At 38.7% G+C, this 25178-nt stretch overlaps 1 protein-coding gene across 49 annotated transcripts in view; it reads left to right on the forward strand.

Moving 5' to 3' along the window:
• Ubap2l (ubiquitin associated protein 2 like) overlaps positions 1-25178 on the forward strand; it is a 57543-nt gene that overhangs the window by 20411 nt on the left and 11954 nt on the right. For 27 of the 49 annotated variants that reach the window (XM_075978372.1, XM_075978371.1, XM_075978356.1 and 24 more), the window contains exons 9-21: positions 3189-3241; positions 5022-5107; positions 7611-7782; positions 13360-13558; positions 15363-15640; positions 15809-15981; positions 17545-17734; positions 18365-18419; positions 19921-20095; positions 20502-20574; positions 21869-22064; positions 22149-22237; positions 25022-25075. In XM_075978372.1, the coding sequence (XP_075834487.1) occupies positions 3189-3241; positions 5022-5107; positions 7611-7782; positions 13360-13558; positions 15363-15640; positions 15809-15981; positions 17545-17734; positions 18365-18419; positions 19921-20095; positions 20502-20574; positions 21869-22064; positions 22149-22237; positions 25022-25075 (1793 nt within the window). Of the gene's footprint in view, positions 1-535; positions 596-3188; positions 3242-5021; positions 5108-7610; positions 7783-13359; positions 13559-15362; positions 15641-15808; positions 15982-17544; positions 17735-18364; positions 18420-19920; positions 20096-20501; positions 20575-21868; positions 22065-22148; positions 22238-25021; positions 25076-25178 lie in introns of all 49 variants that reach the window. The other 22 variants (XM_075978346.1, XM_075978351.1, XM_075978374.1 and 19 more) reach the window with 1 other exon arrangement.

Genomic DNA, 25178 nt, shown 5'->3' on the forward strand with positions numbered 1-25178 from the left:
TTAGCTTTTTAATCTTGGGAAGAAGAGATAGTGGAAATGAAGTGACTGTCTTTTAGTTTAGAATAGAAAACTTAAAAAGGTGTGTGTATGTGTGTGTGTGTATCAGGGACCAGGGTGAGGAAGAAATGATTCCCAGTCATTATTCATAGCTATCTTTAACTAAGAATCTGGTTAGTAAACAAGGACTATTGTAATGATTAGAAAAGGTCAGATTTTTGAAGTCTGAAGTCATAAATCAATTATGTGTGGCTAGAATGAAATGAGCGGTGATGCCACTGTCATCTTGGTGCAAAGAACTGCTGGTAGCTTCATAAGCTCCTTTTGTCAACTTCATGATGTGACATACCTTTATGCATGATCTCTTTTATGTTTTCATAGAACAAACTTCAAATTCCTTTTTTAATTTAAGAAATAATTCAAATCTACCCTTAAAATATCCACAGGTACAATGGGAATTATGTATTGGGGGCAGATGTTCTCATTCACAAGCAAAATTTCACTGGTTGTTTTTCTTTTCTTTTCTTTTTTGTTTCAGGACTTGATTTCATTGGGGTTGAGGGGTCAAATTATCCCCGAAAATTTGAGACTGCTCCTGGTATGATACATCCAGGCGCCTAATTGCCCCGGATATTTTTATAGATTTTTATGAACTGAAATATCTGTGGATATGTCATTTTTCTGTCTTTCTGCTTTTTTTCTTTCTGCCTTTTTCTTTCATTTTCTGTGCCCACTTTTCCCTCCCCAAAATATATTTGTTTTATAAATGTTTGGCATTTACATTGCCCGAGCTTTGTGCTGTGAGAATGCAAACTTGAATCTTTGTAGAACATTTCATCTTGCTGTTCCTGGCTTCCTTATCCATGATTATACTTCCAGTACAAGAAAGCATCAAGCACTAGTTTTTTTTTTGTTTCTTATCACATCAATTAACCAGAGTGTAGAAAGAAAATTCTTGCACAAATCACCTAGTTTAGGCAACTTTTTAGTCAGGATTATGTTAAGTGCTAACTCCTTTGGGTTAGCACAGGTGTCAATGAGGAGAAAGAAAAGAACCCCCGAGTGAGAGGATATGATTTGTGATTTGTATTTCTCTGTAGAATATTATTAAGTGCTTTGAAATTTTTAGGTTTTTTTTCCTCCGGTGTCATTTTTTTCCTTTTTTTTCCCATAAGGTGGGATTTTACTATGTAGACCAGATTGACCTCAAAACTTGTGTGTATACACATTTTTGTCTGTCTGCATGTGTAAACGTGTGCACAAGAAGCCCGGAGGTCACTGTTGGGTTCTTCTTCATTCTGTCGCTGTCCAGGAAGCTCTAGTAATTTTTTTTTTGCCTCCCTGCTATAGCATTAGTCTCATGCTTGGTTTTGTTTTTGTGATGTTAAGCAAATCATGCTCCCATTGAGCCAAATGCCAACCCTGTACCCAACTTCTATGTGGTTGTTGAGAATTGAACTCAGGTTCTCATGCTTCCATAGAAAGACTTTATCATCTTTCCTTGCCTCATACTGTCCAGTTTTGGATGTTCTTGCGTCGCCGTCTGTGTACTGGGAGGAGGCATACTCAACTATTTGTTAATTATTTCTTATTTTTAGCTTGAAATTTTTTATTTTATTGAGACAGGGTCTTACTGTGCAGCTTGGGCTGGCCTGGAATTTGCTATGTAGAATAGACTGCCCTAGAACTTAAAAAGATTCTCAACCTCCTGACTTGTGATATTAAAGGAATTTGACATCATGTCCAGCAATTACTTGCTAGTTCTTGTAGAAACTTTCTTTAGATAGGCTTCAAGACTTACTCTATATATTTTGATTTCTACAGTTAAAAAAAAGAGTAAGTTCTAGTTTCTGGTACAGATATATTCTTACATTAGTCTTTTAGTAGAAGGGAAGAATCCTATTTTTCAAAAATGTCATATTTTTTCTCAGATTATATGTGAGACAAAAATTCTGAGGATAAAGAGTGTTAGAGAATGTATAATGCTCTTGCTTTTCAAACATGAGAACTGGCGTTTGGATCCCCAGCACCCACATAAAAACCAGGCAGATGTAGAGGCCTGCATATAACCCAGAACTTGAGAGGAGGAGGTGGCATCCCCGGTGCAAGCTTAAGCTGGACTACCCAACATGCTCAGCTTCTGGTCGAGCTAGAAACCCTGCCTTAGTCAAACAAAGTGATAGGGAAAGATTCCTGAAATCAACTTCTAGCTTCCACATTCATCTGAACACCTACCAGCACAAACGTGTTTACACATGTGAACATAGCCACAATGCACACACACACACCAAAACACAACAAAGGTGCCAGGTAAAGTATACAGAAGTGGGTTGATTGTACATAGAAATTTTCAGTGTACACTTTTAGCTTAAATAAGTGGAAAATGTACAATGACCTTGGCAGGTCAAATTTTATAGTCTCTACAAGTAGGATTAGAACAGTAACTGATGTACATGTTTGATTTAATTTTGTCTTGTATCTCCCAAAGAAGCAAGTCTATGTAGAGTTCCCTAGAGTTATCTGGTTTAAACCAGTAATATGGCTTAAGAACTTGACTTGTGATGATTGAGCTGTTGTTCATTTCTAGTAGCAGATAGGTCTTTTTGTGTGTCTTATGTTCAGCTTTCAAACCTACTCATTCCCCTTTCACTACACGTATGTCAACCTTTTATAGTTCTCTACCATTGGTATTATTTCTCTTCAGATTACCTTGGTTTTTGTTGTTATTTGTTTGTTTTATACAAAATAAATAGATGTAGCTTGCATGTTCTGCTTTGGATTAGTTGCAACCATCTCATTAAATGGCCACTAAAACAAAGCTGAGGTCCTTAAAGATACTGCATGGCATGCTGAATCTTGTGGGATGGAGGTAGGAAAGGGTCTTAGATGTGTGTATGTATGTATGTGTATTTATAGTATGTTCTTTTATCTGTTTCTTCAACTCCTGTTGCAGCCCTGTAACCCAACTGAAAGTGGCTATGAAATAATCATCATAATCTTATTAAAGCCCTTTTTACTTTGGTGTTTCTATGTAGTCTTTCCCTACTTCTGAAGTCAACAAATTCTTTCTGATTACTAAATTCTAATCATGTTATTGCTTGTCAAAATGTTAATGTAGTAGTGTTATCTGAACATGTTTTATAATGACACTTAAATTTATTTTGTCTTTTTTTTTTTTTTTAAATTCCTAGGTGCATGGAGAACTGCAACAGAAGAGTGGGGAACTGAAGATTGGAATGAAGATGTAGGTATTCCTGGTCTATGCCTTTCCTAATGTGTTCTATCCCTAAGTCATGTTTAGGGATAGAAAATGGATGTGATTCTACTTTGTAAAATGCACTTCTAAGATTCTGACCTAAAACTTTTACATCCAAAATAGTGTTCTGAGCCAGAACATTTCACATATGTTATATGAAGGAGACTGGGCATGGACAGGACTCTGGAACCACACTATGGAAAGGGCAAGTTCAGGTGTGTAAGTCCAATACCTGATTCTCAGATTGACCCAGGAAGATAGAGTGGTTGGGTAGGGTACCAACAATGGAATTAGGACTGGGAACAAGCTAAGTCGTAGGATGCTTGAATGTGTGAAATCTTGCATTCAAATCCCATCACTGCAAAAAATTGTTTTAGTTAGGCAGATAGTAGGGGTAGTACATTGTATGCTGATGGCATACAACCTACTTGAAGTTGTATTATTTGTTATTAAGTCCTATAATGAATTGGCAACAAATAGAGATTTGTGTTATCTAAGCCTCAAGTCTGTTCATTGACCACGAGACTCTAGTTCTGCGATTGAAATGACTATCCAGTTAACTTTTTGCCAGCTTGACTCAACTTGGAAAACTCGCAGATGATTGGTTTGTAAAGAATTTTCATTAGTGTTACCTAAGTAAATGAATTTTATGTTTTCTGGTCACAGTCAAACTTTTACTTGGAAATTGTTTTCAGTGATTATGGATAAACTTATTTTAATATTTTAAATCTGCTTCCCTTTATATTGGTAGGTAAGGTAGCTTTGTCAGATTATTTTGATTGTCAGTCTTAGGTTCCTAAAAATTCCAGTGTTAACAGCATCAAAGGTTAATGATTTTTCTCTTTTGTTTTTATTTTTGTTTTTTCGAGTCAAGGTTTCTCTGTGTAGCCATGGCTGGCCTTGAACTCAAAGACTCAGAGATCCATCTACTTCTGCCTCCCAAGTGCTTGGATTAAAGGCATGTGCCACCACTGCCTGGATGGATGGATGGATATATATAATTTTTTTTTGTTATTTTTTTTAAGGCAGACCTTCACTGTAAACCAGAGATCTACCTGTCTTTATAGCTGTGCTAATCTGTTCTGTGAATATGAACAAGTTCTATTTTCTAAAATTTGGTTATGTTAGTAAGAGTTATATTTGGGAAACAGTGGGTTTTCTGTTTATTAGAGATTTAAAATCAGGAATCCAAATAAACCTAAGTCAACTCTTAGGAGGAAGAGTTAGCCCCTATAATTGATTACCTAGTTATAGTCCTCATAAGTCTAATATAGTCAATGCAAAAGTTGAATATAGTTAAAATTCCTGAAAAGATATTTCTTGACCAACACTTGGACCTGAACTCTTAATAGCCAGCAATTAATCTTATTTCTTTCTTCGTCTTGGTCATGCTTTTCCTTTCAATGAGAGAGAGAAAATGGTGAAAGATAAATAGATGTCCTTTGGGTAGAGGTAGGAATTGGGATTTGTAATGAAAAAAAAAAATAAAAAGAAATTTTCTCAATATATTTTACTAGCACAGAGATCCTTCCTGTGAGTTGAGTATGTGTATGATGTGACTATGTCTTAATTGCATTTCTTTATTCTGTTCTTTGCTTGGATAAAGCTGTCAAGTAGACTTGATATCAATTCATTCAGGATTCCTTAGGGTAGATAGTCTTTTCGTACAGTTTTTCCCTTTTTCTTGGTGTTGAATTTATATTACCTGCGGCAAATTTCTGCCTTTAACCTTTCTGACACCAGAAGTAACTGATTACTCTCTTTCCAGCTTTCTGAAACCAAGATCTTTACTGCCTCTAATGTGTCTTCAGTACCTCTGCCTGCGGAGAATGTGACAATCACTGCTGGTCAGAGGCAAGTGTGTAGTAAAATTGAGTATCTTTTTAAAACACATAGGTTTCTTTTGTTGGATTTAAGAGTTTTTAGTGTACTAAATAGAAGTTCATATGCTGTAGTATCAAACTTGGTTCATCCCTAAAATAGTTATTTTATCTTTACATGTGTATGCCACATATGTGGGTGTTTATGGAGGCCAGAAGGGGGTACCAGATCTCCCTTATAGTTGGAGATATAATTGGTTTTGAGCTGTAAGATACAGGTGCAGTGAACTAACTTGAGTCCTAAAAAAGCATCAACTGCTTTTACTTAACCACTGAGCCATCTTTATAGCCGCTAACCTAAAATAGTTCTTCAATTACATAGATCAGTCAGTCTTATAACCAGCTTTGAGTATGTAACTTGTTTCAAAGTAAACCAGGGAAAGAAGATTTAAGGAATTTTTTAAATGTAATTTTGAATTTTGCAGCACTATTTAGTAGCTTACAATAATTCTCTTTATCTACTCAGGTCATTAAGACAAGCTCTGTGTTTGTGGGTTCTTCATCCATGTAGTCAACTAACTATAGTTTCAAAATACTGAGATGGCTGGGCAGGGTGGTGCATGCCTTTAATCCAGCCCTTGGGAGGCAGAGGCAGGTGGATCTCTGAGTTTGAGGGCAAACTAGTTTACAGAGTGAGTTCCAGGACAGCCAGGGCTACACAGAGAAACCTTGTCTCCAGAAAGAAAAAGAGAAATGAAAAAGAGCCATATCTGCATTGAACATATGCACACTTCATTAGACATTATAAGTAATCTAAAGATGACTCAAATTGTTAGAGAGCTGTGTGGTGGTACTTGTCTTTAATTCCAGTGCTTGGGAGGCAGAGGCAGGCAGAGTTCTGAGTTAGAGGCCAGCCTGGTCCACAGAGCTGTCTCCAAAACAGCAACGATAAACAAAAAAGTTTAACAGGACTGGAGAGAGAGATGACTCATTGGTTAAAAGCTCTTGAGGGCTAGTTCACAACCACCTATACTCCAGTTCCAGGGTTTCTGAAGCACTCTTCTGGCTTCTGTGGGCACTGGGTATGCATATTGTACACAAACATAAAGAGAGAGGGATAAGAGGAATAGAATGTTGGGAATGTCATCAAAAGAAATAATACTGTATTTTTTTTTCCATAACCAAATGCATGTTATTCTCAACAATTGTGCAAATCTGTGATACTTGTTCAGTGTTCAGGAGTTTTAGTTTGTAACTAGCCAGTTTATATAGACCAAAAAGCTTGAGGTCTCTGCCCTTTAAGACTGACCTACCTTTGAACCTCAGTAGTCTACTTGCCAGTTACAAACTCAGGTTCCCATGATCTTCCTCAGGTTTGATAATTCACTGTCATGACTCAGTAAAATGTTTTACTTATTCACTATTTTATTACAATCTCAGAAATAGCCAAATGGAGAAATACTATACAGGGCAGTGAAAGACAGAATGGATGTGTAAGCATGTTTGTGTGTGTGTGTGTGTGTGTCTAGTGGTGCAAACAAGCATCTCTTCAGACTTCTAGAAACTCTCTAAATCTATTTTTGAGTTTTTAATAGATGTTTAACTAATTTAAGTAGAATTTGCTATGCCATTGGCCATTGGTATTTTAATTTATAGCTCATTCTCCTCCCTAGGACATGGATAGAACTTGGATAAGCTGAATATTCTGTCTTTCACTTTTAGTTTTCTAGTGGTCATACTCATCCTTACATTATCCTGGGTCACTACCTGAGCATAAACTCAGGTGCTATTGAAAGAAGCTTCTTGGATAGTGTCTTGAGAGTTTTTTCTTTTCTTTCTTCTTCTTCTTTTTTTTTTTTTGTGGTTTGGGTATTTTTTTGTTTGTTTATGTTTTTTGTTTGTTTTTTTGAGACAGGGTTTCTCTGTAGCTTTGGAGCCTGTCCTGGAACTCTCTGTAAACCAGGCTGGCCTCAAAATGACAGCAATCTGCCTGCCTCTGCCTCCCGAGTACTAGGAGGCAAATGCAGGTATATCTTTTAAGTTTGAGGCCAACCAGAGCTACATCTCTACATTTTTATCTCAAATAAATAAATAAATAAATAAATAAGAAGAAAGTAAAAACAGAACAACAACAAAAATGCAACTGGATATGTATCTTGGCCCATGCTTATAATCTCAACACTTGGGATACTGAGGCAAGAGAGTTGTAAATATGAGGCAAGCCTGACTATATAGTGAGACCCTTTTTCAAAAGGAAAAAAGAAAAACCAAACTCTGAAGATTGCTATTTAATTTAATTAATGCTATCAGTAAATTAAATATTTAATTATTGTTATTGGAAGCACCAGTAGGATTTCCCTGAATGCTGTAGTGGCTCTTATACCTCAGTTATTTTGGTTAACATAACATATTAAACTTTGAGACTCTAGCATCAGAAAATAACCTTCATATTGATGTAACCATGATTCAAGTTAGGTGCAGGAAATGTCAGAATGTTCAGTCATTATTCATAAAGATCCCTTTCTCTCCCAAATTAGAATTGACCTTGCTGTTCTGTTGGGGAAGACACCATCTTCAATGGAGAATGATTCCTCTAATCTGGATCCATCTCAGGCTCCTTCCTTGGCCCAGCCTCTGGTGTTCAGTAATTCGAAGCAGAATGCCATATCACAGCCTGCTTCAGGAAATACATTTTCTCATCATAGTATGGTAAGTAGGAAATAAACCATCACAGTAACCCCCAAAAAACACATCACACAGTCATTCCTTTGTCAAGTACTTATTTTATATTCTCACTGTGTAGGCTGAGGAGAGGTCTGCCTCTCGGGTTACAAACATGAGCACTATGCCCAGCTGCTTGCCTTATTTTCAATCCTTACTTCATTCCCTAAAATGGGAATAAACATTCCAATATTCCAAGCAAAGTTTCTAGGTTTGTTTGGATTTTTGAGGCAGTCTTTCTTAGTAGGCAGGCTGCCCTTATACTCAGCAAAACTCAGTCATGCTTCCAGATTATGGTGAGCCTCCTCTCTACTGGGTGCTGGGACCACAGGTATATCATGATGCCATGAAAAAGGGTGTTTTATATACAGAAAGGGACTGATAAAAATATAAATAAGCTGGGCAGTGGTGGTCACATCTTTAATCCCAGTACTTTGGAGGCATCGCAGTCAGATTACTGTGAGTTCAAGCCCAGCCTGGTCTACAAAGTGAGTTTTAGGGCTACATAGAGAAACCATTTCTCGAGAATCCCCCCCTCACAAAATAAAAGAACAATAACAGAAAAAAAAATTCGTTCTTTTGAAGTAATTTTCCTTATGAGTTCAGTAGACAGAAGAATAGAAAAGTAATTTAACCTGTTCTTTTTCTACAGAAGGGTTCATGCTAAGGAACTTGATTATTGTTCTACTCAAAATCACCCTGCTTAGGAGACTTGGTTCCTCTGATTTTTCAGGTTTAAGGACAATTTGCTTTCAGTTGAAAACTTGGGAACTTAGAATAAATTTTGATTTTTGGTGTGATCTATCTGGGTACATAACATTTTCAAAAGTAGCCAAGGTTTATAGCGGGATAAAGCCTCTTTGTCACCCTTAAAAATAGCTTCATGGATAGAGATGATGTTGGCTAATAGGTGGTCTAGCTCTAGGTGAACATGGCTGAATTGTTTTATGGATTGAGATATATTTATTGAATATTTATAGTATTGAACCTTTTCCTCCTATTACTCCCTCAACAGAAAGTGGTGTTAAACCTGTCAAGAAGTTTGTGTTCTTTTTGCAGTCCTCACTAAACAGATGAAATTGTAGCAGTTTCCTATTGCTAGAAAATTGCATCATATTTTTACTTGCATACATTTGTAGACCAGACTTCCAAAAACCTAAGGTCTTTCTAGATCTGCCCGTTAGTATATGTATAGTCTCCACTTGGCCTTTAAATGGAAATTAGAGTGTTTGCTTGTCCTATCTTGTTAGACCTTAGGAAAATGAGTAAGGTAATAGATACCAGTAGCTAGCTGTTCATTGTTTTTTGAGACAGCTTCTCTTAATGTAGCTCTGACTGACCTAAAACTTACTGCATATCCCAGGTGACTTCAAACCTGAAACAGTTGATTAGAGGCATGTGCACCATGCCCACCCTAATTTTTGCTTATTTACTGTGGCATGGTCTTTAATGTTTCCGCCTGGCCTCAGACATTGTATATAATATAATAATATTGTTATTATAGTTGTATAGTGGAGGATGATCTCTTACCTCTGCCTCCTAGGGAATGGGATTACAGACCATTACAGCCAAAACAGCCTGTTTTATATATACTGCTGATGATAATACACAGTGCTTGTGTGTGCTTGGGAAGCATTCTAGCAACTGAGTTAGCCTCCTTATTTTTCATTGAGAATACGTGTTAAAGGATCAATTTTCCTTAAAATTTGATAAATCTTAGCTGGGCAGTGGTGGCACACCCTTTTAGTCCCAGCATCCAGGAGGCAGAGGCAGGTGATTCTCTGAGGCCAGCCTGCTCTACAGAGTAAGTTCCAGGACAGCCAAGGATACACAGAGAGACCCTGTCTTAAACAAGCAAAAAACCCACAAAATTTAATAGATTTGTATCATAGGCTTTTGTTTATTTTATTTGTTGGTGTACTGATATCAGAAAAGGAAGGGATAGGTTATGGGAACTGGAGTTTTTGATTTCTTAAAGAAAGATCTACATATTCACATACTTTCTTTTTTTTAATTCGTTTTTCTTAGACATATGTGTGTGCGCGCGCACACACACACACACACACACACACACACACACACATATACACATACACGCACACATACACATATATACACATACACGCACACACATACACACAGTCTGGTCCTGAACCTAATTTTAAAATTCCTCCTACTTCTGCTATGAGAGTGCTGTAGTTACAGATGTGAGACGTGCCTGGCATTCTTCTGTGTTTTTGATGCTTTCTATTTGAAGAATGTTTCTGGAGAGTTGAAGTGATGGTTTAGTAGGCAAGAGTGCTTGTTACTCTTCCACAGGAACCAGCGTTCAGTTCCTGGCACTGTAAGCTTCCTGTAATAAGTTCAGTTGTTCTTTCTTAGGTTCTGTGGACTCCCACATCGAAGGTATTTACTTACACATACAAATGTATATAACTAAAAATAAAAATAATTATTTTTCAGAAGTTTGATAATAATTAGTTGTGTGAAGCCATCTCTTTTCCACAGTTTCTTACTCTCAAATAGATTTTTGAGGGGTTTTCTACATTTTTTTTTTAAAAGACTGTGCTTATTTGTTGTTTGTGAATTTGCATCCGCACATATACCATTATATCTGTTCAAGCACATGTGGAAGTAAAAGGACAACTTGTGGCATCCATGAGAGTCGTGGAGTCAAACTCAAGTCATCAGTAAACACTTTACCAGGGAGCCATCTCAACAGCACAACTTCTGAGATTTTTGTTTGCAGTCTTGATATAGTGGGAAACAAATATTTTTTCTTGTGTTAGTCATACATTTTTGCTTTCACAGAATACCTGACTAAATCAACTTAATGGAGGCTAATTTTATTTTGGCTTGTCATCTCAGAGGGTTCCATCTGTGATTGGTTGGTTGGTTGGCTTTGCTGTGGGGATTGGAGAGAACTGTTAAGAATAAATTGTGTGGGAGCTGTAAAGCTGGCTCAACGGTGAAGAACACTGGCTTGGCTTCTCTTCCAGAGGACCCAGCACCTACATGACAGCTCACTAACTCCAGTTCTCAGAGATATGACACCCTCACACAGACATAAATGCGGGCAAAACATCAATATACCTGGAATAAAAATAAAGAAAGAGAAACCATGAAGCACTATATCATGCACCCATTGTACACACCCAAAACAGGCCAAGTTGGTGTGGACTTGGTGATCGTCTAGTGTAAAATTGGGGATGACCCCTCTTTTGTCTTAGCTAGTTAATAATATTCAAACAAGGTTCCAGTTGGTTAGTTTTGATTGTTGTTTAATGAATATTGATTTTATTTTTAAATATGTTACCAGCGTATATCAACTTACATTGTAGACTTTGACATTTACATATGTATAATTAGTTTTGGTTATATTTGTTCCCTTTCTTTCTCTTGACACCCCCTCTTATTCGCCCTCTTCCATTTTTTATTTGAGCTCTCTATGTAGTTCTGACTGTACTGGAACTCCCTATGTAGACCTGACTGTCCTCAAACTTACTGAGGTTCTCTTACTTCTGATTCCTGCCTCCTGCTGAGATTAAAGGTGTGCCTACCATGCCCAGTTTTTTTGTTTTTTTTTTGTTTTTGGTGTTTTTTTGTTTTTTGAGACAGGATCATTTTATTAGCCCTGGCTGTGTTGGTTCTTACTATGTAAACCATGCTGGTTTTTGATGCGTGCTCTGAGTGATCAGATGGAAGATATGCACCTCCCCACCCTCACCCCTTTGTCTGTTCTCTTTCCCTTTTCAACTTCTTTTTTTAACTCTTCTTCTTTCATGTCTTTTACCATCCCCCATTGCAGGATGCTTCTGACTAAAACAGATAGCATACATAAAGTTCTTTATTTTGTCTATTTGTTTTTTCGAGACAAGGTTTCTCTGTGTAGCTTTGGAACCTGTCCTGGAATTGACTCTGTAAGCCAGGCTGTCTACCAACTCACCTCCCAAGTGCTGGTATTAAAGGCACACACCACCACCACCATCTACTGTACAGTTTTTTTTTTTTTTTTTTGGTTTTTTTCGAGACAGGGTTTCTCTGTGGTTTTTGGAGCCTGTCCTGGAACTAGCTCTGTATAGACCAGGCTGGTCTCGATCTCACAGAGATCCACCTGCCTCTGCCTCCTGAGTGCTGGGATTAAAGGCGTGCGCCACCATTGCCCGGCTTACTGTACAGTTCTTTAGAAAAAAAATTGATAGGCACAGTATATCCATTTAGCATAACAGTTGTTCTTCCCCTTTTTTCTTTTTTGAATCAAGGTCTCACAGTCCAAGGTAGCCTGAACTTAGCTATACTCAGGTAGTGTAGCTGAGGTTGACCTTGGATGGGTTTTTTTTTTTTTTTTTTTTGTATGTTTGTTTTGTTTTTGAGACAGGGTCTCATTGTAAAGACCTGGATAGCCTGAAACTCACAAAGATCCTCTTGCCTCTGCTTCCCATGTGCTGGGATTAAAGGCAATATATGTCATCATGCCTGAGGACCTTGAACTACTGATCTCCCGGTTCTTAGCTTTCAAGTATTAGTATTCCAAGCATGTGCTTGGTTTATGCAGTGCTGGAGTCCATTTCCAGGGCTTTGTGCACTGTTACACCTGGGGCATATACTTCATGTTAATATAATACTCAAGTATTGGTTGATTTGAAAAATGTGAAAGTTTGGAATATTCTCCACTTACCCCTGTTTATCCCTACTGGTAGTATGGTGGTAATAGGTTTTAATGGCTCTCATTCATTTTGTCTCTCTGTATCTCACACTGGCTACAAGCTCATTATTCTCTTAACTCCCAAGTGCTGAAATTTCTTTTTTTTTTTTTTATTCTTTCGGATGGGGTACTGCCATGTATTGTGTGTTCCTTCTGCCTCAGGATTTTTTTTGAGTAATTTAATTTCAGACATATACCACCATGCTTGTCCTTAGATTTATTTTGTAACTGATATATGAAGTACATTTTTTAGTGCTTATTGTGTACCGTGTATGCTATATTTAATACAAATGATCCATCTTCCTACAACTTGATGTGTATTACTTTTATTCCTATTTTAGTTTATGAGTAATTTCCCCAAAAAGACAAACTCAGAATTTGGATATAGGTGCTGTGACTCTAGAATGTGTGCTCATAATAATAATAATAATGCAGCATATTTACTTGGTATGGTAGCTCTTTTTTTTTTTGTTTTTGTTTTTCGAGACAGGGTTTCTCTGTGGCTTTGGAGCCTGTCCTGGAACTAGCTCTTGTAGACCAGGCTGGTCTCGAACTCACAGAGATCCGCCTGCCTCTGCCTCCCGAGTGCTGGGATTAAAGGCGTGCGCCACCATCGCCCGGCGGTATGGTAGCTCTTAAGGTTTTTGTTGTTGTTGTTTTGTTTTGTTTGTTTTGGCAGCGTCATACTGTCTTGTACATGGCTGATCTTAAACTCTTCTTTATTAGCTGGGACTATAGGTATTTGCCATCCTCCTTTGCTTGGTAGCATTCTTTATTTGAACTATGGGCTTTTGGTCTGTCTTTGTGTAAGGTGAGCAAGATTACTACTATAAACTTCTAATCTCTTTGTTGATATACAGGTGAGCATGTTGGGGAAAGGATTTGGTGATGTTGGGGAAGCTAAAGGTGGTAGTACAACAGGCTCCCAGTTCTTGGAGCAATTTAAAACTGCACAGGCCCTGGCTCAGCTGGCAGCTCAACATTCTCAATCTGGAAGCAACACCACCTCCTCTTGGGATATGGGCTCAACAACACAATCGCCATCACTGGTGCAATATGGTAAGATGATGAGTGACAGATCTTTTACACATAAATTTGTTGTCTAGAGCTTTGCAGGGGGCTGTTTAATACACTCTGGAAAATTACATGGTAATAAAATTTGAGGCTATATATCGAGTTTAGCTTTAGTTCTGTGTTTCTTTATTTACCTGTGATTTTTGAGAAAATTCTCTTTAGATTTTGTGTTTTTGTGATGGCTCTGGCTGGTCTAGAATTTCTTGCATAGACCAGGGTGGCTTCCAATTCACAGAGATCTTTCTCTTTCTGCCTCCTGACTGCTGGGATTAAAGGCTGACTGCACTAGATCCTCTTATCGTGTTCAGGTGGTCTCTTAAGGAACTTGAACCTTGTTTCAGCTGAAAAGCCAGCAAACCCTAAAGATGCTTTTGTGTCTGCTTCCCCAGCACTAGGATCATAGGCGTGTGACACTGTGCCCATCCTGTTTACATAACTACTAGGAGTTGAATTAGGTCCATATACTTGCACAGTACTTTACTGACTGAGACTGCTTACCCAGCCCTAAATTCTTAGATTTATCTTCAGTTTTGAAAGTAATATTTCTTTTGGTCTCATGGCTTTGATTGTCTTAAAATTTTATACTTTAAACTTGGATGATTTGTACGTGTGGCTCTATACATGTCTTTAATTAAACACGCAGAACAATGGTATGTATTGATTTTTTTTTTCCCTGTGTGTTTTTCAAGACAGGGTTTTTCTGTGTAGCCCTGGGTGTCTTCGACTTGATCTGTAGACCAGACTGACCTCAAACTTAGAGCTCTGACTCACGAGTGTTGAGAGTAAAGGCATGTGCCCCCACCGCCTAGCTATTGATTTTATTGGATGTACTTCATTACTCAAATTACTCAGTGATTATCACCTGTAGAAGTAAAATGAGATTCTGTCCTAAAAGTTCCTGATTATATGCAATTTGGGTGGGTTAGTGGGTGGATGGACAGATTTGGGGTGTGTATATGCCACGGTACATGTCTTAGTTTGCTTCTGATGGTGTGATAAAGACACGACCAAAAGTAAATTTTGAAAGAGAGTTTACTTGGCTTAAATGTCCTCCTGATCATGGCTATTACTGAGGAAGCCAATGCAGTAACTTGAAAGTTGGAACTAAAACAGAGACCATCTAGGAACACTGCTTACTGACTTGCTCCTCATAGCTTCTTTAGCCTGCTTTCTTACACTATCCTCTCACGTCAGTTATTAAGAAAATGTGGACCAGGTGTGATGCATGCCTCTAATCTCAGACACAGAGGCACGTGGATCTTTTTACGTTCAAGGCTGGGACAGCATGGTCTATACTAGGAGTTTTAGGGCAGTCAGTGCTACAAAGAGACCTAGTCTCAAAAAGACGAAAGAAGCAAAAGAGAGCGCATGAGAGAAAATGCATTGTTTGGAGAGGTGGCTCAGTAACTAAGAACAGTGACTGTTTCAGATGACCTAAATTCAATTCTAGCACCCACATAGTGGCTCACAACAATAGGTAATTGCAGCCCCAGGGTCTCAGAGGAAACCATAGACATGTGCAGACAAAATATCTATACTCATACAATAAGTAAATCCTCCCTTTTTTTGGTTTTTAAGAAAATGCTCTACAGACTTGCCAACAGTCAGTCTGATGGAGATATTTTCTCAACTGAGGTTCTTCCAACATAACTCTAGTTTGTGTCAAGTAGCTAGAATCTTTTTGAACTGAGCCATTTTGCTAGCTGGAGTCTTGAAACCTGAAGGCCTTGTTTTTAGTACTAGTATGGAACAATATCTCTGGCCTCTTAATTTGGATTTCTTCTTGCAGATTTGAAGAGTGCAAGTGATTCAACAGTGCACAGCCCTTTTTCAAAACGCCAGGCATTCACCCCATCTTCAACCATGATGGAGGTGTTCCTTCAGGAGAAGCCACCTGCAGTGGCTACCTCGACAGCTGCACCTCCCCCTCCCTCTTCTCCTCTGCCAAGCAAATCCACCTCGGCTCCACAGATGTCTCCGGGGTCTTCAGACAACCAATCCTCCAGCCCTCAGCCGGCTCAACAGAAACTGAAACAACAAAAGAAGAAAACCTCTTTGACATCTAAGGTACTTAAGCTTTTCAGAGATTGTTTTAAGGCAGGGAAGTTATGGGATTTAAGGAAATACAGTCTAAGGGTGTATTTGGAAATTTAAAATTGAAAGAAATAATTTTTATTCTACAAAAAGATTGTATTAAACAATTACATCACCTCCCTACCCCCCCTTTCTTTGTAGATTCCTGCTCTGGCTGTGGAGATGCCTGGCTCAGCAGATATCTCAGGGCTAAATCTGCAGTTTGGGGCATTGCAGTTTGGGTCAGAGCCTGTCCTTTCTGATTATGAGTCCACCCCCACCACGAGCGCCTCTTCAAGCCAGGCTCCCAGTAGCCTGTATACCAGCACGGCCAGGTAGAGGAATCATCACCCAGGAGACCTCTTTTGGTAGCTTAGTTTTGTGCTTATTTCTTCATCTGGAGAGGCCATATCTCTTTGACTGGATAAAAGTAGTCAATCATATCATTTTGTTGTGCGCTTTTAAAGAAATACATTCTTACTATAAGATTATCTAAGACTTCAAACATTTAGCTAAATGCTATTTAGGTACTTCTTGAATGTTCAAGCTCAAGTTTTTTCATGTGTGCATGTGCACTCTCTCATGTGCATGTGTTCTCTATCTCTCTGACACACTCACTCACTCATACATCCTACCTGGAGGCTAGGGGTCCACATCAGGTGTCTCTCTCACTAACTTACCACTTTATTTTCTAAATTAGGATCTGTCACTGAACGTAGAGCTCACTAGCCCAAATTGGCTGGCTCGTAAGCTCCAGGAAATTTCATGTCTCCAGTTACCCAGTGTACTGAGAATATATGCTGTCTTCTTCCCAGCTTTTATGTGGGTGCTCAGTATTAGATCAGGCCTTTACTGTTACATGGCTAATGCTGTACTAACTGAGCCATCTCCCTAGATCCTCAGTCTTTGTTGGTTTTGAATCATACAATAGGGCACCTCTAACAGTACCTTGGCATATGCCACACTGAAAAGTACTATGGGACTTTGCCTGCGAAAAGAAAAATAATGAACTCAGGAAGCATTAATTTAAAATTATAAGTAGCCATAAGAGGAAACAAAAAGGACCGTTTCTATCTCCTGGCAGTAATCAAGGAAACCAGTCTTACACACAATCTTAGAGGAATATGAAAGGAACAAACATTTTTTCCTTAATCCTTGGAATTTAAAAACACAACTATCTGACTTTGGTCTAGATCAACTGAGTCATAATTTCACATAATGCATGTGAAGTTTTATTTAAATTTTCTCTGGGAGACAGTTGTGGTTCAAAAAGTGGAGAAGGGGAAGTTTTATGATAAAGCAGGTGAATAGTGAAGATCTGCTGTTGGAATAAAAACAATTCAATTGAAAATAAACTTTCAAGAAAGAAAGGCTGGGCATGGTGGTGTGCACATTTAATCCCAGCTCTCAGGAGGCAAGTTCATCTCTGTAAGTTTAAAGCCAACCAGAGGTATCTAGTGATATCCTGCCCCCGAAAGGGGTCTGGAGAATGGGCTAGTGGTTAAGATAACTTGTTAGTCATATATAGGCCTGGGTTCAGTTCTCGGCACCCACATGTTGGTTCACAATCATCCATAACCCTACTTACAAGATTCACATGACACTTGGGCATGCATGTGAGCCAAACACTAATAAACATAAAATATAATAAAATAATGTTTATTTCCCCCTCTGGAAAAAAAATCTACCTGTAATCTTTGATAAGGTTGTCAGGATTCTAAAACTCACAATAGCTTAAAATAAAATTGATCAAAAGATGGAGTGCCTAATTTTAGAAATTAACTTACTTATTACTTCCTTATTAATCTCTCTCTAGTTTTGTTTTAATTCAAATTATTTTATTCCAGTAGTAGTAGATCTCCACCATTTCCTAAGGTTTTTCTTTTCATTTCCCACAGTGAGTCTTCATCAACAGTTTCATCTAACCAGAGTCAGGAGTCTGGCTATCAGAGTGGCCCAATTCAGTCAACAACTTATACCTCCCAAAATAATGCTCAGGGCCCTCTATATGAACAGAGATCCACTCAGACGCGGCGGTATCCCAGCTCCATTTCTTCATCACCCCAAAAGGACCTGACTCAGGCTAAGGTAGTAGCTTAATGATTCCCTGGGCCTTGGTTAGCAAAGTAGTGGGTAAAAGTCCCTTGAATATTACTGTTTCACTTTTCTGGAAATGGTGCTACAAAATCTTGAAGGTGCTGACTGAGATGCTGACAAAAAGCACATTTCTGTGATTGGGAAACTAAAAGTTCCTTTCAGCAAGTGAAGAACCAAAACATTTGTCTTTGCAATAAAGATTTGTTGGTTATAGCAAAAACTGTCTCAAATACCTGTCCTTTTCTCATGGAAGATCTGATTGCTAGGATTCAGGATGCATATATATATATTAGTAAATCTACCTTCCTCTGGTGAAAGGGATAGCATATATCAAAGGTGGTGTAGAGTACCTGTCCAGCAGGATAGGTCTTAAGGATTTATTTTAAATTACTGGGTAAGGGGAGTGGTTATGTGCACATGAATGCAGAAGCCAGAGGCAAATGCCTCTGGAGCTGGAGTTCCAGGTGGTTGTTATCTGTCCAGCATGTGTGCTGGGCACAGAGCTCAGGTACTCAGATGAGTTATCTTTCCAGTTTCCCTAATATATGTTTGACCAAAATTAAACTGACTGATAACGTCTCTTTTACAAGTTTGTCTGTTCTTGCTCATTTCTTGCTCCAGAATGGTTTCAGTTCTGTGCAGGCCACGCAGTTGCAGACCACGCAATCTGTTGAAGGTAAGTGTTTTCCAGGCTTTTTTCGTTTTGGTTTCGGTGGTTTTTCTCAATGCTAATGTGGATTTGTTTTGTTTTGTTTTTTGGTAAGACAGGGCCCTGCTGTGTAGACTAAGCTGGCCTCTAATTCACAAGAGATCTACCCTCTTCTCCTAAGTGCTGGGATTAAAACCTTGTGCCACTTGCACCCAGCTTGTGTGTTTTATTTTCCGTGTACATGTGCACCACGTGTACCTGTTGCCGTTAAGATGCCAAAAGAGAAATTGGATGTTCTAGACCAGATATTGCAGACAGTTGTAAACCATCATGAAAGCCAAGAGAAACCCTTGTTACCCTCTGAGCCATTTCTCTATTCCCTTATTTAATTTATGAAGTCTTGCTTGCTGTAAAACAAACTGGCCTTGAGTACCATAAATGGTGGGATCATAGCTTTCAGTTTCTCTATGAGTTTTTTTTTTATGCATATGGATTTTTTTTCCTGTATGACTGACTGTTTACCAGCTGCCTGGTGCCTGAAAAGGTCCAAAGAGAGTGTCAGAGCCCCCGGAACTGGTTGCAGATGCCATGTGGCTTGTTGGGAATAGTTTGTCTGCAAGAACTGAGTGCTCTTAACCGCTGAACCATCTCTTTAGCCCCGTGTCTTTGTTTCTTTTCCTTTTTTTGCTTGCCTTGAACTCAGAGATCCTCATGCCTCCACCTCTCAAGGTCTAGGATTAAAGGTGTGCACCACTACCGCCCGATTTAAAATTACTTTTTATGTGCATTGGATTTTAGCCTGCATTTATGTCTGTGTAAAGGTGCCAGATCCCCCACAACTGAATGTGGGTGCTGGGAATCAAGCCCAGATCCTCTGGAAGAGTATCCTTTGTTTTTAATTCTTGAACCATCTCTCCAGCCCCTGTCTTTGGGTTTTTGAAACACATTTTCATGCTGTAATCACCACTATCCTTATAATCATGGTGATTCTTCTATGTTAGGTTGCCATGAGCTAGATTATAGACATGATCCACCATACATAGCAAGCTCTTTTTTGTTTTTTTAAGTCTAGGATTAAATTTATTTTGAGTGTGTTGTGAGCACAAGTATGCACATGCCACAGCACTTGTGGATGCCAGATAACTTCAGGAGTCTTTTTTTTCCCCTTCATTTTCCACTGGGGTCTCGGGAATCAAACTCAGGCCATCAGATGGTTTATGTGGTGCTAAGAATGGTACCCAAGGCCTGATTTATGATTAAGAAAGCACTCTACTACTGAGGTATCTCTCCAGCCCAAAGTTTTTGGTTAACTTTTTTCCTTTCCCCCTTAAAAATGATAAATCCACTAATTTCTTCACTGGGCAAATGAAGTGTGTGTTGTTAATTGCCTGAAATTAAAAAGTTATTCTCAGTGAATAACTCCTTTTTTTTTTTTTAAGTAATTGAGAGCTGTAAAAATTGTAGTTTTTCTTTACTCATAGATAGTGTCCCTGTTTTTTGATTAAGGGAAATCTTTTCTTATTTCTAGGTGCTACAGGCTCTGCAGTGAAATCCGATTCACCTTCCACTTCTAGTATACCCTCTCTCAGTGAAACAGTACCTGCAGCTTCCTTACTGACGACAGCCAATCAACATTCATCCTCCTTAAGTGGCTTGAGCCACAGTGAGGAGATTCCAAATACTACCACCACACAACACAGCAGGTGATTTGGGGTGAAATTTTCAGTTGGGATCGTGAGTTTCAGTAGCTGAGCTAGCTGTCTTGTCTTATCTTAATCCCTACTTGTCGAGACTACAACAGTCCTGCTTTTGTGGGAAGTAAAGACAAAGGAAAAGTACTTTCTGCTTTTCCCATCTGCTCTTGCTATGATTGTTCACAACCCTGAAAACTGGCCATTTTACATGTCAATATGGTCTTAATCTTGGTCTTGTATTCTGCTTTGTGTGTGTGTATAAGAGAGAGAGAGGGGGAGAAACTGGCTATTGAACATGTCAATATGGTCTCAGTCTTGCTTCTGTATTCTGCTTTGTGTGTGTGTGTTTCATAACTCAAGCTCCAGCTTGCGTAACCATAGCATTCTGTTAATGCCAACCTTTCTCCCATTATAGTGCGTTATCTACACAGCAGAATACCCTTTCTTCATCAACATCTTCTGGGCGTACTTCGACATCCACTCTTTTAGTAAGTATGATGCTTGAGAGAAATAGAAACTTAGATTTCTAATCATAAGATTGCCCCAAGAGGAAGTTACATAGTTTTTTTGTTTGATTGGTTTTCCCTCTCTCGAGAAAGGGTCTTGCTATGTAGCCCTATGTGACCTCAAATTCATGGGTAGTTCCCCTTGCCTAGTGTTGGGATTACAGGGTTGCGTTTAGCACACCTGGCTCACTAAGTAGGGAATTCTAGGAATTTTCTTCAGAACTTAACTGAGGTTGTAGGAAAAGTAGTAAAAGGATATTGAGAAGTCAAAAGAATCCAGATGTTTTGCACTAATGAAACATAATTAAAAGTCTCAGGTTTTTTGTTTTTTGTTTTTTTTTTCCCACTGAAAATAGGCCGGGGCTTTGTGTTCTCTAATAAGTGTAGAAGAACATACACCTTTTTTAAAAATGGAAGTATACTCACAGCCAGTGGTGGCACACACCTTTAATTCCAGCACTTGGGAGGTAGAGGCAGGCGGGTCTTTGTGTTGAAGGATATCCTGGTCTGCAGAGAGTTCCAAGACAGGCAGGGCAGTTTGGAGGTGTAGCTCAGTGATAAATTACATCATTGGCATACAGAAGGCCCTGTGTTAGATTTCTAGAACTATAAAAGCGTGGGGGAGAAAAAAAGCTAGCAACATAATAACACAAAAAATCATCTATTTTAATTGGTAGAATGATTCTTAGCCTGGGAAATGCTGACTCAAATAAGAATCAAAGTGTGGAAAAGAAGCAGGACATCGTTATCAAAGTGTATTCAGATGAGACCTCATGGTCAAGGAATTACTTTATGGTTATAACTTCTTTTGTGTGGAATTATCCTAGGATTACCTAGGGAGCCTAAGGGAGCTGGGGTTACAGGAGTGCAAACTTTCTTACGAGTCTTAAAAATTACACAATATCAGTTTAAGTCAGAGTCTGTACTTTCTTCTAGCAAATGAATTAGTCTTAAAAGTTGAACTAGTGAATCAAAGTGTGGAAAAGAAGGCTGTGATACACTTTTAGTTCTAAGCTTTATCCCCCTACTAACAGATGTTGGTCCCTATGGAATTTATGCCCTCACTTACTTTGCTGTTTTTCTGAACAGGTTGATGTTGGTCAGCAGGCAGTTGCAAGGAGCATGTAGCTAGAGATTTCCTTTTGCATTGGCAGAGGGAATTGTACCTTGGGTTGGCTTTTTTAATTGCAAATTTGATGAGAAGATCATAGATCCTTATCTTTCCCATCTGTTGCTAATGTTGTTTCCTTCTGTCTTCCACTGCTCCCCTTTGAAGCACACAAGTGTGGAGAGTGAAGCGAGTCTCCATTCTTCCTCCAGCACTTTCTCTACCACATCCAGCACTGTCTCTGCACCTCCCCCAGTGGTCAGTGTCTCCTCCAGTCTGAATAGTGGCAGTAGTCTAGGCCTTAGCCTGGGCAGCAACTCTACTGTCACAGCCTCAACTCGAAGCTCAGTTGCTACAACTTCAGGTAGCTTTGCATAGGTGGGTGGCATTTCCTCTGGGGTGGAGGTGATAATAAATTGTATGACAACAGAAAAATGTTCTCTTTTAGGAAAAGCTCCACCCAACCTTCCTCCTGGAGTCCCGCCATTGTTGCCTAATCCATATATTATGGCTCCAGGGCTGTTACATGCCTACCCGGTAAGTGGGGCTGAAGGATCTTCTCTACAAAGCCAGGACGGTGTGACTATTCTTTGTAGCTTCAGTTTCAGATGGAGTACAATAATTAAAGCAGAATAAATGGTATCCACATACAGGCAAACAGGTTTTTAATTAGTCTGTGTACCTGCTGTGTGCTAAGATCCGAAGGAACTAGACTTTGTTCTCCTTTTCACCTTTATACAGGTTCAAGTTAGGCTTGCATGGTTGGGTGGCAATCACTAGGCAAGAAAAGTAACAGGGTTTTTGTTTACATGTATGTCTATACACCAAAGCATGCCTGGTGTCTGTAGAGGCAGCTGTAAGCACCCCCATGGGAAACAAACTTGGCTCCTTTGGAAGTATCCTTTGAGATAGTTCTCTAGGCCCTACCCTCCAAATGTAGTAGTTTTTGTAGAGGAAGGGCTGAACTTTAACAAGGTCCTTTGCTGATCATTTGTTCTATGTGAAATATGGTTTCTGGATCTTGAGCATCAACAGCCAGAATGTGTAGTATATGTTATTTCCCATGCTTTTGATTCCCTACCTCCATAGTTCTTTGCTTTCTTTGACCTTTTCTTTTACAATTCAAATCTAGAGCTACCTGAAAATAAATGAGTGACAATAGTAGTATTTTCTCTAGTGTCTTCTGTCACCTTCAAGTAGTCAATACTCACTGAGATGGGAATTAGTTATAAAAATTCTATTCAAAAACACCTATCTTTTCTGGGTGTGTTGGTGAATGCCTTTAATCCTGGTACTTGGGGAGGCAGAGGCAAGTGGATCTCTGTGAGTTTGAGGCCTGCCTGGTCCACATATAACGTGTTTCAGGACAGCTAGGACTGTTACACAGAGAACCCTGTCTTGAAAAACTAAATCAACTCAAAGGAAAAAACTACCTGTTCTTGGGTCAGGTGTGGTAATAAATACATTTAATCTCAGCACTATGGATGCAGAGACAAGTATATCTATCTGAGTTCTAGGCCAGCCAACACTATACAATGAGACTCTGTCTCAAAACAACAAAACAAAAAAGCCACCTACCTATTTCTACTTTAGGGAAGAAGTTTAGATAATACATATATCCAAATCGCACTCTTAAACTTTTTAGTCTTTTGAGTTAGAGTCTCACTGTGTAGTTGGCCTGGAACTCTTAGAGATCTGTCTCTGTTTTCTGAGTGTTTGGTTTAAAGGCCTCCAGGCTTGACTGCTTTTAAAAGTTTTCTTTTATTATTTGTTTTAGTAACTTTTATTAGTTAGCAATTTCATACATAGGTTTAATATATTTCGGTTATACCACCCTTCCTTTTTTTTTTTTTTTTGGTTTTTCGAGACAGGGTTTCTCTGTAGCTTTGGTGCTGGCCTCGAAATCCCAGAGATCCGCCTGCTTCTTCCTCCCAAGTGCTGGGATTAAAGGCGTGCGCCACCACCGCCTGGCTTCTACCCTTCCATTTTTTAAATTGTCATTCTTTTTCTTTTTTAAATATGGTTGTTCTATCTATGCATAGAGCCTATATGCTAGGAGAGAAGAGCGCCAGATCTCATTATAGATGCTTGTGAGCTACCATATGGTTGCTGGGAATTGAACTCGGGGCCTCTGAAAAGAGTTGCCAATGTTCTTAACTGCTGAGCCATCTCTTTTGCCCCTTATTATTCCTTCTTAAACTCCCCTTCTTCCCAACACTTCCCCCTTCTTCTTAAATATCTTTTTTACATTGTATACTTTTTTAAAGAATACTTAATTTATTCATTTATTTTATGTATATGAGGGCTCTGCATATATGCTTCTATGACAGAAGAGGGCATTCGATCTCATTGTAGAGCTCTAATGTAGTTGTGAGCAACTACATGGTTGCTGGGAATTGAACTCAGCACCTCTGAAAGTGCAGCCAGCGCTCTTAACTTAACCCCTACATTGTGTACTTTTAAAACTTTTTTTTAAGGTGTATAAATGTTTTGCTTGCATTTGTATATGTGTGCCATGCAGAGGTAGATACTTATGGAGGTCAAAAGAGAGCATCTGGTCCCTTGTAACTAAGAGTTTCTCATAGTAATGCTGGTGCTGGGAACTGAACTCAGATCCTCTAGAAGAGCAATTATTGCTCTTAATTACTGAGCCATCTCTCCAGTCCCACATTACATACTTAAGTGTGTTTGTGTCTGTCTGTGTGTGTTTATTTTTATTTGTATGAGTGTTTTGCCTGGGTGTATTTATGTTCCTATGTGTGTACTTGATACTTTTTCTTCTGGAGGCCAGAAAAGGGAATTGGATTCCCTGGAACTTGTATTACAAATGAATGTACACCACTTTGTGGGTTCTGGGAATCAAACCTGGGTCCTGAAAGAGTAGCCAGTGCTCTTAAGTATTAAAAAAAAATTTTTTTGGCATACTTTTTAACGTTTCCTGGAAATATGGGTAAATAAACAAAAAAAAAAGTGAGTCCTAGAAAAGATAAATTTCAATCTAAGCTTTAAGGTCTGCCAGAGATAGTACTTGCTCAATGGAAATAAAAAGCCTGCTGTTCATGTACTTAAATCTATTAATTCTTCCTTACAAGTGCCCTAATGACAGCCTAGTCATTACATATATATAGCATGTAGTTTAAGGGACGCTTTAAGACCTTTCATGAATCATTTAATCTCTTTGTACTTTATTGCTTTCCACATAAAGAAAACAGAAGGAAATAATCTGTCGTGAGAATGAGAATGTTATTTTAAATTTTTTCTTGTCTTTTCTACACCATCATGACTAGTTCCTCTTAATGTTGTTAAATGTCTTTCTTGCAGCCACAAGTATATGGCTATGATGATTTACAAATGCTCCAGACAAGATTTCCATTGGTGAGTATGCGGGATTGAAATCTGGAAAAAGAACACTAAACTACGGATTTTTGAGATTGGTTTTCACTATATAGACTACCCTGTCCTGGAACTTACTCCATAC

Source organism: Microtus pennsylvanicus, chromosome 7 (assembly GCF_037038515.1).
Source record: "Microtus pennsylvanicus isolate mMicPen1 chromosome 7, mMicPen1.hap1, whole genome shotgun sequence".
NCBI lineage: Eukaryota > Metazoa > Chordata > Mammalia > Rodentia > Cricetidae > Microtus > Microtus pennsylvanicus.